The following is a 14,989-nucleotide window of genomic DNA, read 5'->3' on the forward strand; positions in this document are numbered from 1 at the left end:
GAAGATCTGTGTATGAGATGGAAATGGTTAATCGGGAATGTTTTGGAAAATTGTGTCATTTCCGTATTTTTCTTCTTTTCTTCATTGTGTACGTACCAATGTATTATTAAAAAACTAAGTACTGTTAATTTCTGATGTAATAATACAATCAATGATCACGTTATGTTGATTACCAGTGCGCTATAATACAGAAACTTGGACACCTTTAATAATCAACATAACTTATATACACTTGTGCGTTGATTCATTAACGCACTTGAAAACGTCAAGCATAATCGGTTTTTGATTGAGCAGAATCTGTTACGTACGATTTGGCTGCCGCGTATAGTCGATGGAAGAGATACAACGAACTTATAAATTTAATTAATCCCTGAAGACTGTGTTTTAAGAATCCAATGTGAATTTTCACTTTTAACACAATAGCAAACATAACTTCCGTCCTGGTTACGTTCACAGTGTGACTGTGTTTCGAGAGATTGATCTAATGCAGAAGCTATAGCCAATTGAGAGATACAAGCATATGTCTAATAGCCCACGTGATCAGTTAATTCTGATCCGATTATAAAGTTATGTTCATGCTTACATATGGGATTCCTGAACAGCTGTTGAAGAGCTGTGGTATGGCACTTTGCACAATTACGTTCACTTACGCTATGCAACGGTTAACCCCGAAGCGAATCTTGAACATTCGTGTTTCATCATTTGTGTTTCATTATTCGTGTTTATTCAAAATTATAATCAGATCGAATTCAATTGAGATCACGTCCGATACGATCGTTGCTCATATGTATTATGCTAGTTTGCCAAAGTAACACTAGTGAATCAAGGATCTAATCGATAGACTGCCTCAATATTTCCTGATTAACGTATCTCCGTCACCGATTACACTTTGATCCTGATTTAGCATAGTAGTAAGCGACTTATAACAACTGAATATTATCGTAAAAAATTTAACATTACGTAAAAGTAATTGGAGACACGGGCGATGTATTCATTCGTGACAGAAGTTCCGAACATTATTTAATCAAGTTATAATTTAAAAATTCATTCGATTCCAATCGTCGATGACAATTCTTCGGTAGCAGAATACCACAATTTTATTGGATTTTCAAATAATCATAAATCCAACGAGGTGAATTTCCATTGAGGCACCATCGTAATAATCACAATATAATAAAAAAATAAATGTATATTGTCCGCAAAAAATGTTGTTAACTTGAATCTAAAATTTATCGCCAGTAAGACGAAACTACACGAGAAAGTTCATTTATCCTTTTCGCGTGAAATTCAGCAAATCCCTTCGACCTTCTGAGAGGTATACCCCACAATCCATATAGAAAATTACACCGTGGAAAAATATCGTTGTTTTTGCCTGTTGCAGGATTAAACATGAAACTTTTTTCATTAGCGGCCTGTAATTCCCTTTAAAAGTACGGCGAGCATGTACTGATCGCCTACCAACAATATCTTTTTCCTCGTGGTGTGAACTAGTTCAGAAACTAATACGATAGGGAGGAATAAAATTCGATAACAGAGTTCTCAAGATCCTTCCTGCAACAATTTCTCTGAGACAAGCCAAACGTTTTATAGAATTCAACGTACCACAAATTTTATTTTAAAAAAAGTTGTCATCGACGACTCCTTTTAAACAAAAAATCTTCAAGCCGAAAGAAAGGATTCACCGACTCGCTTCGACCAAAAAAACGTTCATCTTGCGTTACAAGAAAAGCTTCTTCTTCATCGATGATCGCTCCGCGGCATGTTGGGCTGTCAATTGAATTTCGATCGAGATACAAACAGGGAAGGGGAAACTACGTTCTACTGTGTCCAACGATCCATCGAATTTTTTGTTAATGCTCGGCAACATTCGTTGGGTTGTGCACGATGCATTCGTGCTTATACGCACACACGCACACAGTTCATAGCACACGTTCAAACACGCATGATAACACACATTATCTCAATTGACCCAAAAAGAAGGCGAGCATTACAAGGACAGTCTTCGATGTCGGCGAGCCTGCTGCCGTGTTCCCGTGCTGCATTGCAGCTGGTTTCTCTCCTGAAACAAGAACAACGAGCCTCAGATTAGTATCTGCCCTTGTACATACTTGCCATTACACACAAACGCGCGGCACATGTGGTAAAATCGGGCAGGGAATGATTCTAAACGTGAAAATAAATCGCGAGAAAAAAGTAGTATTTTAATACAATTTCTCTGTCGCGTCTGACCATTGATTGTTCTTTCTACTTCTATCGATGTCGAAGTCATTCAGGGCACGCATACCCAATGGAATTTTCGAAGTCACGTAAACAAGAATTTGTACGAGTCTGAGAAGCCTAAAGAATTTACAAGAATTGAATTTTTCTGTGCAATAAAACTTATGCATTTTCATTTCAAGAAATTCCAAATTGCACATGCATCGTTGCACTTAAAAAGAAATCTAAAGTCAATAAAAGTATGTTACATTGAATATATACAGGATGTTCGACCACACCTGAGAAAAATTTTAAAATAAGGCGAAAATCAAGAATACTAATTTGTTGATGGAGGCTTCGGTAAAATGTTATTAACGTTTAAAGTTCTGAATTTTTTTCTAGAAAGTGGATAGGAATTCGGGGGTGGGTCTATTCACTAAAAATTATTGTAATTAACCCCCGTAACAGAAAATAATTTTTCCAGAACGATTAAAAATTTTTTAATTTTCAGGGTAACAGACAGTTATGGCCAGACATTATATTTTCAGTAATGAATTTTTTTCTCAAAAATACGCAGGATTTCGGGAGTATGTCTATACATAAAAAATGTTTGTAGTTGACTCCTGTAACTAAATATAATTTTTTTAGTATGCTTTGAAATGTTTTAATTTCGTCTAAATATTTCAGTACCTAGTCGAATTTTATTCTCGAAAGTATAAGTCTCGATCTAAACAAATTTTTTTTCAACGAAAAATTTCAGCGCCTACCTGAATTTTTTTCTCGAAAGTGGGTAGGATTTCGGGGTTATGTGTATTCACCAAAAATGATTATAATTGACCCCCGCATCCAAAAATAATTTTTCCAAAACGATTTGAAATTGTTTAATTTAATTTTTTAATAACTTTTTGAAGCCTCAATCAAGAAATCGATTTAGAATCTCCCATTAAAATTTTTCCCAGGAGTGGCCGAACACCTTGTGTAATCACATTTACATATGGATATCGTTTCAAGTTGAGCACCGTCGAAAATATAATTAGTTAACATCGACAATTAAAAGCATTGGGGTTCGCATAGTTTTGAAATGATTTCATCGACCTGTTGAAATAATTAAATATTCTTTTATTAACGATGGAAACCTCGACGTAGAAATTGTTGGTATCCGTGGTATATTTTAATGTAACCAATATGAAATACATATTCAAACAGAAATAATAAAGCTTCATGGAATGTTTAATGTCTGACTTGTTACAATATTTTTGTAAATTCATTCGAATAGAAAAAGTAATTATATCCCCCTCAAATCAGAGTAATTTTTATGTGAAATATTTATTTGGAACATCGTTAATTTTTCAGATTACCAAAACGATCTATCATTTAAGATTATGGACAATAAAAATTGAAATTTCTCTCGGCCAATAAATATCTTGTAAACTTCATTTGAAACGCGTTGTTCGTAAATCTGGGCGCCGTGTACATTGTGCAGTTGCAATATTTTCGGTCGAAATTACTACATAAGGGATGCGCCCAGTTACAGAACGCTGCGATGCTCGTCACGAGCCTCCGCGCGTGACGTAAATCCCATTGCGCGTGATGTGCAACTACAAGTAAGGTGTATGACGGGGTGAAATTAGTAGCGAAAGCAACCCTTGTCTCCGCGCCAAAAATACAGGGGAATTTTATTTCGAAAGTCTTGAAAAACAATGTTACCCACGTCGCGCGATAAATCCAAGAACAAGCCATGCTAAATAATAAATCTAAACTTTACGTGCCGCTTTCGGTCACAGGATCGGCTGTTTGCAAAATTATGGGAAACTGTCATCGACCAGTATCGACAGGAACGAAAGCAAATTATTCTATTTCTTCCCCTTTATATCGTGAAACGTAATAAATGTACAAAATAAAAATTTTAGGCACTATTTGCATCTTCGTTTGCGTAATGAGCAACGAGGGCCTATAGTAGACAATAAAAAGAAATAAATAAACATCGTGGTATTTATTTGACTCTTTCAATCTTTACGCAAGTTTGTGAAATTAAATTTTTCATTTAATTGATATACGTTCATTCCATTGCAGAAACTGTAAATAATGTGAATATACTCGATTCGTAAATAACTGAGGTATTTCGAAAATCAAATAACATCGAAACCAATAACAGAAAAATAAAATTATTCGTCTATGTGCATCAACAATTGCGCGGATATCAAAAATTTCTAAGCGAATATAACAATCGTCGTAATAATATGAAGTGAGAACGACGAGTTGTTCTCTTATCAGTTATCAGCCAGCAAAATAACTAGTATAATTTGTTTCGTAGCGAAAATAATGTATTCACAATGGTAGTAGAGGAATTAAGCCTTTCCACAAAGATAATGCATTTGTGTCCTGTATTTTCGTATCTCGGCATTCGAGAAGCGGCTATTATTGTCTGTTATTCATTTTAATTAACTATGATTCATTAGGAAGTGCAGTTCACTTGGGAACAAATCTTTCGTTAGCGAATGCAACACGAAACAAAGCGGAGAGACGTAGGTCAATCAGTCTTCATTAATTATTTTCGACGTGTCAGAGTTGAGATATGCCCTTTGATGATCCAGTCGCTGCACTGTATCTCTGGATATATTAAAGCATGTTGAAGACCAACTGGCGGTACATAAGAGGACACTTAAGAAAACGGGACAAAAATCCAAAAACAAAGCTACGCGTCGCGTCGAAGAGAGATAAAAAACAATGGAAATCATTTAGAAATTAAGACTGAGAAAGATATACAGTACAGTTCCGATTATTCGGAACGTCTGAGTAACTGGTACATTTACCTCGACTACAGGGTATTTCACCTAACTTGACCACCTTAAATATATCGCTTATTTTGTATGATAGAAAAAAATGTCAAGGGGAGAAAGTATTCTGTTCGAAGGCGCCAATACGGTGATGGATCGAATTCTTTTTTCAAGGTCATTTTTTTCGAGATTTCAAGGTCATCGTATTTTTTTTAAATGGGACCACATATTTTCGCTACAACAGTCTTATAGCTTATAAAAAGACGAATCCAACGATGTGCGATATGTTGACCTTCACGTGACCTTTAGCGAAGGAATTATGAAATGTTTGTCAGTAACTTCAGTACGCGTTCGGAGACGGTAAATGAAGGAATTTCAATTTCATTGAAACAGTCTTAAATTAAATGTTTATTTTAGAAGGTGTTCAAAATGTGCACCATGAACCTGGATACATTTTTGGAGGCGGTAAATAAATTCTTGCTGAACATTTTTCAGTTGTTCTACAGTAATTGATCTACATGCATGTAAGAATCCTTTGTCGCATGTTTTCTGCTGTTGTGGGAATATCATTGTAAACTGTATTTTTTAGGTGCCCCCACAGAAAGAAATCAAGTGGCGTAAGATCCGGCGATCATAAAATCATTTCCACTTTTTCTGCTGTAGTGTACATGATGGAGAATCTTATTACACTGCTATCGATACTGCAACTTGTTGTGTACGTCGCGGCTTTTTGACAACGCGCTATTGACCCGCTTCGGTCATTCCCCTCTTACAATAATAATGCTTGTAAACATACTTCAACCGTTGAAAGGAGAATATGAATATCTATTTATAAGCACCAGAAACAATTACACGGTACACTGTTTCAATGAAATTGAAATTCCTTCATTTACCGTCTCCGAACGCGTACTGAAGTTACTGACAAACATTTCATAATTCCTTCGCTAAAGGTCACGTGAAGGTCAACATATCGCACATCGTTGGATTCGTCTTTTTATAAGCTATAAGACTGTTGTAGCGAAAATATGTGGTCCCATTTAAAAAAAATACGATGACCTTGAAATCTCGAAAAAAATGACCTTGAAAAAAAAATTCGATCCATCACCGTATTGGCGCCTTCGAACAGAATACTTTCTCCCCTTGACATTTTTTTCTATCATACAAAATAAGCGATATATTTAAGGTGGTCAAGTTAGGTGAAATACCCTGTATACTTATGGTCGCTTAAAAATTAGACCACTTCTGTAGGGTTTTTCTCACTTTACGCGGTTAAGAAACAAGTTTTCGAAAATTCTTGAAATTTCTAGATATTCTTCACTAAAATACGCATTGTTTGCCGTTTGAAACATTACAATCCTCTAATCCGTTCAAAAGTTATGATGTTTTAAAGACACGCACGAAATTTCAATAGAATTACCTATTCCTGGTCAGACATTATATTTTTGGTAAAGAATTTTTTTCTCGAAAGTGCCTAGGATTTCGGGGGTATGTCTATTCACCAAAAATGATTAAAACTAGACCCCGCAACAAAAAATAATTTTTTCAAAATGATTTGAAATTTTTGGCTTTTCCTCACTTTACTTATACATTAATTTCAAATCATTTTGAAAAAATTATTTTTGGTTGTGGGAGTCAATTGCAATCATTTTTGGTGAATAGACTTACCCCCGAAATCCTACTCAGTTTCGAGAAAAAAATTCTTTATCAAAAATATAATGTGTGACCAGAAATATTCTACTGAAATTTCGTGCGTGTCTTTAAAACATCATAACTTCTGAACGGATTAGAGGATTTTAATATTACGAAAGACAAACGACGCGTATTTTTGTGGAGAATATGTAGACATTCCAAAAATATTCGAAAAGTTGTTCCTTAACCCCGTAAAGTGAGAAAAACCCCATAAAAATGGTCCAATTTTCAAACGGCCATAACTCCTATAATAGTAAATATATTTCAATGAAATTTTTTCTGAAGTAATGCTTATGGGTATCTATAGAAAAGTATTAAACAACTTTTCTATACAGCGTCAAACAAAGTTATTAAAATTCAAAAACGAATTTTTAAGAAAACTCGACAAAGGGTAGCTGTTTAAATTTTTCGGAGAAAAAAAAAATTCAAATCTTTCTGGAATAATTATTTTCGGTTGCGGGGGTCTATTGCAATCAATTTTGGTGAATAGGCATAGCCCAAAAATCCTGTGCGTTTTCGAAAAAAAAATTCTTTACCGAGAATATAATGTGTGACTAGAAATGTTTCTCACATCTTCTTGTGTTCATTTCTGTTACCTGTTGGTAGTGTTGTGAGTGACACAAATTGGGGTTCTAGGGCCCCAGAAAAATGGGTCGAAAAAATACATTGGATGCAAGGTCTACTTGTATACCTCATCTGTGATTACACATGTGTGGAGATTGAAAGTAACTTCAATAAGAATTAGCTCTACCAGTAGACGACATTGGTACATATTTTGTGTAGACTTTGCTTAGTCGCTGACGCCAAGAATGCTAGTATTTCGTTATTTATTCCTTTCAACATTTTTCTTTCGACAACCACGCAATATTAATGATGGATTTTCGTGCGATCGGAAGGAACCAGCGATCGACTCCAACCGTTGTTAGTGGTTTCGTCAGCTTAGAGTTGCTAGGTCGATGGGTCGATGATCGAAACCAGTGCAGACCATTCCGTTGAATCGTCACATAACAGCTAGGTCCAAACACCGATTACCTACTGAATGCAACCTGAGTAATTCCATTGAATCACTGTGGAATGTAAAGTGAACAATCGCTAGAATGGAGCCACGTACTAAGATTCGGATTCAACAACATGTCGTAAGTGCACAGAGATCGAAACACAGTCCAGATTAGTTTAATCTACTACTCAATCTATTTCTTACGAAGTTAGTTTCGTCTCACTAGCATTTTTAGTTATTTTATCGATCGAAGAGTCGTGCTTTCTTTCTTTGAAACAAATAATGGGCAGATCGAACTCCTAACTACTCTAAATCAAATGTGAGGCGAAGAGCAGAGAAATCAATGGTAGTAGTACGTATAATGAGGATTATCTTTCGATTCTTGGGACCGATCAATATACTTAAAAATGATTATAATTAGTCGTTGCTACAGTGGCGTAATATGTACATATATATGTACAACTTACATATGTACGTTACCTCGTATGCCTAAGTATAGTTTAAATTATGAAAGTTTCAAGAGATCAGTGTGCAAAGTTTTTCTTCATTGCTAGTGATCGCATAAGGTGATCGTGCCGTGTTTGCATAGCAATATTTTACTGATCATTTTACATAGTCTTAATTAATAAAAGCAAACAGAGAAATAGCGTGCAAAGCAATTACAAAATAATTTAGTTTATTTTTTAATTCATTTTGTACTACTGATTATCTTGCAAATATTTTTATTTTATCGTCAACTGGAGCACATTTGGCGTACAAATTCGCGTGGTACGAAAATATATAGAATCAGAGAAATTTGCAATCCTTTTTGAGGATTCAGCGATACGTGATACCCGAAGGTCGTGCTCTTTTTGGCGAATATTCTTTGGCTTTGATCGACTGCCGTGGTTACCAATGTCGGATCAAAGAATGTCGGGCTCGTTTTGCATCAAAAGGACCTATCTAGAAGTTTAACATGAACATTTATTACAAAGATCGAAAGAAAGGGGCAACTAAAACCCATCGTATTCTGTAATTTATATGAATTACTTTTGTGCTTAGTTAATTAGATATTTTATAGTAATATAGTATACAGGGTGTTCGGCCACCTCTAGCAAAAATTTTAATGAGCGATAGTAGAGGCCAAAATAAGACGAAAATCAAGAATACTAATTTGTTGATGGAGGCTTCGTTGCAAAGTTATTAACATTTAAATTTCCGCCTGTAGAATGACAATCCGCTAAACAGCTGGTTCGCGCGGACGGTTGCGGCAGGCGAGTGCTAGTGGTTCTCACGCAGCATGAAAAATTCTGCTTACCGACATTATCGACAGCCTTAGATTTTTGTCCACTTATGGGAATGCGAACACCTTACGTTGAATAAGATTCAACCTGTCTTATGAAAATCCAGAAGGGCATATCAAAACTCGCCCGACGAGATTTTCACAGAGAAAGGGTGAATGCCAGTTCCAATACACAATGTTGTGAACAAAAATCACCCACATGCGATTATACACGCCCCACGATTGTCCACAGTGTCCACAAGTATCCACAAATAATCCTTTCAGGCACTAACCACTATGCAATTAATAAACACGTACCGCGATTATGTTATTCGTGAATGTCTACGTGTACGTGTATCACGATTCTTCCGAGTTACTTACGAATAAAACTGTTATTAATTTTTCAAATACACTTCAATTTAAAAATGTAAACAGGAATTTAATAAGTATTCGCTGATTGTTTATATCACTGTATTTCTTACATGCTACTTAATACATAACTGAAATGTGTCGCGTGAACTAGCTTGACTGATACTGTTTTACGACTGACTAGCTGGCCGAACACGTGCCGATGCTGCCCTTTGTCTCCGCTGTGTGTGAGAGAGATAAGCGAGGCGAGTGACGTAGAATCGGGGCCTGTTCGGCATATGTTTCTCTGAACCTCGTCGATCGATGGCACAGTCAGCTGCTAGTATTGTTACATTCTTCGCCGTGAACGTAAATCGATGCGAAAATTTCATTTATCCTGCGATTCCTTTTTACATTTTTAAATTGAAGTGTATTTGAAAAATTAATAACAGTTTTATTCGTAAGTAACTCGGAAGAATCGTGATACACGTACACGTAGACATTCACGAATAACATAATCGCGGTACGTGTTTATTTAATTGCATAGTGGTTAGTGCCTGAAACGGATTATTTGTGGATACTTGTGGACACTGTGGACAATCGTGGGGCGTGTATAATCGCATGTGGGTGATTTTTGTTCACAACATTGTGTATTGGAACTGGCATTCACCCTTTCTCTGTGAAAATCTCGTCGGACGAGTTTTGATATGCCCTTCTGGATTTTCATAAGACAGGTTGAATCTTATTCAACGTAAGGTGTTCGCATTCCCATAAGTGGACAAAAATCTAAGGCTGTCGATAATGTCGGTAAGCAGAATTTTTCATGCTGCGTGAGAACCACTAGCACTCGCCTGCCGCAACCGTCCGCGCGAACCAGCTGTTTAGCGGATTGTCATTCTACAGGCGGAAATTTAAATGTTAATAACTTTGCAACGAAGCCTCCATCAACAAATTAGTATTCTTGATTTTCGTCTTATTTTGGCCTCTACTATCGCTCATTAAAATTTTTGCTAGAGGTGGCCGAACACCCTGTATAACGAAATATTTCCATATTTTGTAGAATGTCCTTTTTGACAAATAGGCTCGGGAAAAATTCATTTTTATAACAAGAGTTTTAAAGAAATTCAAGGACAGCAAAATAATGATTTAAATCCCCAATTTATTTCGCGCGGATTATATCATATTTGGGTTTCATCAAAATCCCTCACCTCTAGGGCACTAAGAGATTGATTTTTACATAAAATGACATTGCACATGAATTTACAGAAAAAACTAGTATATACATTCTCTGAAATAGTACTTACATTAACTGATTTTAAGTTAAAAGTGTACATGTTAATAACAATACTTTCAACTTAAGAAAATCAAGAAAACCTTTATAAATCAGAATCCTCCAGAATGTAGCGATTCCTCACTAATATCAATGACCTTGAAATATGTTGTCAAGGTCACTGTTATGAAGATTCTTTTTTTATACATGTTATCGTCGCTCGCCCTTCGTTTTCGAGATATTTGGAAAAATAATTTTATGTCTGAATTAGTCTCGGGTTGAGTTGGAGATAAAATATTAAACTTTATTCTTTATTATTATTATTGTCGTTAATATTAACAGAAATTGGAAATATGTCTGCCATTATATCAAAAAATGCAGATACTCTTGTATTAAAATCATGACTACCAACGATAAATAATGTATACTGTATCAAGCTTATATCGGATAATATTAATAAAGAAAATTTAAATAGAAGATGAATGCGTCTAACCTAAACCTAATCCATTATATTAATTACTAGTTAGGCGGCTGGTTACTCACATCGAGTTTGTATGCACATCCGTTATACGCATCCATTACCGACCGCCATTGTAGTAGCAGCGATCTTTTTGAAAAAAAATCTCGGAAACTAAGGCCGAGCGGTGGCTATATGTATAGAGAAAAAACCTTCATAACAGCGACCTTGACAACATATTTCAAGGTCATCGAAATTGGCGAGGAATTGCTAAAGTAAATAATTACCAACGAGTTCTTTGAACCGATATTTAAACGAGCAAAGTCACGATCGAAAGCTGGTTTACGAGCGAACCCAACATTTCAATATTTGTTATTCGAGAATAGAATGGTAAGTCAAAGAGTTAATTTTACAATTGCGAGTAGGAGTGACTAATTTTGTTTCCATAAATCAACGAATCGGTTTATCCAGTCGCGAGCGATGCCAAAATTCCTGCGGGAACCTTGTGTGACACCCCGCGAACGAAATTTCCTGTCGATTTACGTAGAAGCAACAAGCCGGATAATCCCGGTATTTTTCAGTCGATCGAACTATGCGCATTAATTACGGGCGGGCCCGTGCTCCGGAAGATTACAGAGGTTTTCGGTACAAATCCCACAGTTACGCTGGAAGTTGAGAATGTCAGAAATTTCGCGTCGCGGCGGCCCCTTTGGTATTTTACCCCGTCGATCGCGTCGAGTAATTTTGAGGACAGTCCCGTGCAGCTTCGCCGGTTCAGCCTTCATTCATCATCCAAATCGCCACCCGAGAGTGGGTTAAGATCGTCTGATCCAGGGTTTAACGGAGCACTTCGCGGTCATTAAATGATGTCCGGAAGCGTAGCTTGGATTACTGTCTCGGTACGCTGACCTTATTACTGAGACCTCGTTAACAGGATTTGATTATCGAAAATTTTACTTTGTTCTAGATTTTTTTAAAAGTTGTCGAAAAAGTTCGTCCAAAAATTATCACAAAGGGAGGCTTTACGTAAAATAATTATTTTTTTCAAATGGAGGGATGCTAAAGTTAAATTAATTCTTTCGAATGGAACTTTCTTGATTATCTCGAATCTAACTTTTGCTAGATAGGAATTGTAGCTGTTGTTCTTCTCGAAGACGTTGGCTGAATGTTCCCACCTCCGACGAATGACATTAAGTTGTTCGTAAGAACGCGAAACTCACCGAACGTGGTGCAATTACCATTTGAGTCTTCGTTGCTTTCCGCGGAATTCAACGGTTTAAGAGCACTCGCGAATTGAAACACGCGAATTTGCCAAGTTACGTGTCTAGAGCTTGCGCGAAACTGAACTTTCCGACTATAGTATAGAATACTTTCGAAATCAACTTGGAATGGTTTAGTTTCCCGGATATTCGAATTTTTTAAATATAAAAGCAACCGTGCAAACGAAAGATCATTAATTCTTGGGCTCGATATTTCTAGAGTTAAAAGCTGAATTTTCGTGTCTTTCTATTTTTATACTAGCCATATATTTGTTTGTCTGCAATCAACCTAGTGGCTTTCAATGTTAGCCATACGTCGCGTCGTTTGGTCCAAGAAAAATCACCTACCACAATTGCTCTACCACGCCCTTTCGTTCTATTCAATGGCTGCTGAAGATAACCAAGCACCGGCGTGCTCATAAATTTCTAATAAGAAAAATTGTCGGCTTCTCAACTAAATAAATTCTTGCCTGGATAGCTTTTCGTTTAGTTAAACATTTATTTAGAAACTAAGATGAAACGTTCCTTATTCGTAATCTAGACAAAATGTACCTAGTTCTGATTGGAAGGAATTCCATTTTAAAAGAGGAAGGTACACGCAAAGTATTGTTTAAGCTTGGTCTTCTATTACTGAATAAGAAATGCATGACACCGTAAACAGAAAGTAGTACTCACTACCATCGTAAGAAAGAGCTCCGCCTTGTTTGTTTAACAAAATTAGTCTCGCAACTGCAAAACATCTCACAAAGGGTAATTATACTTTTCCGCAAGTAAGCAATCCGATAACCTAGAAGTTCCTCCGCTTTCGGCCAGAGATGAGTGAAAGATATGTCGGACAAAAAAGTTTGTTCCTTGTCTGTAGAGGGACACGTTGCTTTGCTCATCTCTCGGGAATACCGAATGTTTTTCTAAAGAATGCATAAAGCCTTTTCTTTGACTGTCGCCGAGCACGCAGCAGGACGCGACAAGCAAACAATAAAAATGAAGACAATAACAGAGGGCTCAAAAAAATCACTGTTCAAAGGATATCATCTCGTCTCGGTGGATGAAGCTCCAACGAATCGTTGAGGTCGTATCTGACTGCAGTCTTTACCCGCTTTTTCCAGAAATTATTAAACCTGAGGAATTAAGAGTGTTTCCTTGAAAGCAAATTCATTAAACAGTGATTTTTTTTATGCGTCATTAGTAATTAAAACTATTCTATACAGCTTGATCACACTGATTTGTTTTGCTTTTTGGTTTTCATTGCGAATAGTTTAGTAAATTGGACATCTTTTCTTTTTTCTTTTTAACTTCATCAGCATCGATCTGCTCGAACAAGATTTTATAATGTTCAGTTTATATTTTAGTAAGTACAAAGACAAATTTATAACAGAAAAAAAATGTGTTTTAGAGGAATAATAATACGCTTTCTTGTAGTTATTATTATTAATACTATATAAGATCAGTATAAAAAGTAGTTTAATATTACATCCCAGTGCGTTAGGGTTGCATTTAAATTACAGACGTATGCAACAGTGTAGCCAGAGGTTTGACGCAGTTCTAAACCCGATCTGGTTTCAGTTGGAATTGCTAGTACGCATCGTAATCAATCGAATGCGGTACAAGCTCCGAAACAACAAATTAAATATTATAACACTTCCGTAAGCGGCAAACACGTTCGCACTCGTATTTGCACGGGAGAAACGGCACAATTGTTCGCGTGCATCGACACACTTTTCGCAAATATTGGACGAACGTGTACATCGCGTTAGCGCTTATACGATTTGGACAAATCAACAACGCCTTATTATGAAAATCGTTCGATCGACGAATGTTGACGAAGCAAACAAGATCGGAAACGAATAGCAGGGAAACATATTTGTTGGACGGACAAGAATTCTTGACGCAACTAAAATTTTCATCAGATGGACTATAAAATGCACTTGAACACGAATTTTGTTTCAAGTCGATACCGTAGTCAGTTCCAGAAAAAACCGTTATTTACGAAAAAATATTGCCTAATAATTTGAATTCATTTTCAATTAAATAAACTATTTATGATCCAGTTTTATCGCACACCAGTCGTGTAATCAATAGGAATTGCTGAAATTTCGTTAGATGCATAGTGTCAAAGTAAATATGAAAATAAACATGGAAGACTGCATAAATTAGAATAGTTGTTACATTCATATGATAGAGGATGACAAACCACTTAAAACGAGCGTTTATACAAGTCGGTAGAGTAATTAGTTCCGAAGATATAAGGAGTCGAAGCTTTGTTTACATTTCACTGTCGACGTCGCAAGGTCAATGAACTTCCATTATGGCCTTCGCGGTGGGCACTGAAGATTTTTTCGGTCACTCCTGGGAAAAATTTTAATGCGAGATTTTAGAGGCCAAAATAAGACGAAAATCAAGAATATCAATTGCTTGATTGAGGCTTCGTTAAAAAGTTATTAAAAAATTAAATTCAAAAATTTCAAATCATTCTGAAAAAATTATTTTTAATTGCGGGAGTCAATTACAATCATTTTTAGTGAATAGACATACCCTTGAATTCCTACACAGTTTCAAGAAAAAAATTCATTACCGAAAATACAATGTCTGACCATACATTGATATGTTTTACTGAAATTTCATGCGTAAGTTTAAAACTTCATAACTTCTGAACGGATTGGAGGATTTTAATGTTTAAAAAGGCGAACGACGCGTATTTTGGTCAAGAATATGTAGAAATTTCAAAAATATTGAAA

General features: G+C 36.1%; 1 protein-coding gene across 1 annotated transcript in view; it reads right to left on the minus strand.

The window, feature by feature from the left end:
• Positions 1 to 1,955: 1,955 nt before the first annotated feature.
• LOC122401166 (hemicentin-1-like) overlaps positions 1,956 to 14,989 on the minus strand; it is a 448,403-nt gene continuing 435,369 nt past the window's right edge. Inside the window, exon 6 of the mRNA XM_043403128.1 lies at positions 1,956 to 2,059. Coding sequence (XP_043259063.1) covers positions 1,956 to 2,059 — 104 coding nt within the window. The remainder of the gene's footprint in view (positions 2,060 to 14,989) is intronic.

The sequence above is a fragment of the Colletes gigas genome, unplaced genomic scaffold, assembly GCF_013123115.1.
Source record: "Colletes gigas isolate AHSC1104 unplaced genomic scaffold, ASM1312311v1 Colletes_gigas_Sc00022, whole genome shotgun sequence".
NCBI classification, from domain to species: domain Eukaryota; kingdom Metazoa; phylum Arthropoda; class Insecta; order Hymenoptera; family Colletidae; genus Colletes; species Colletes gigas.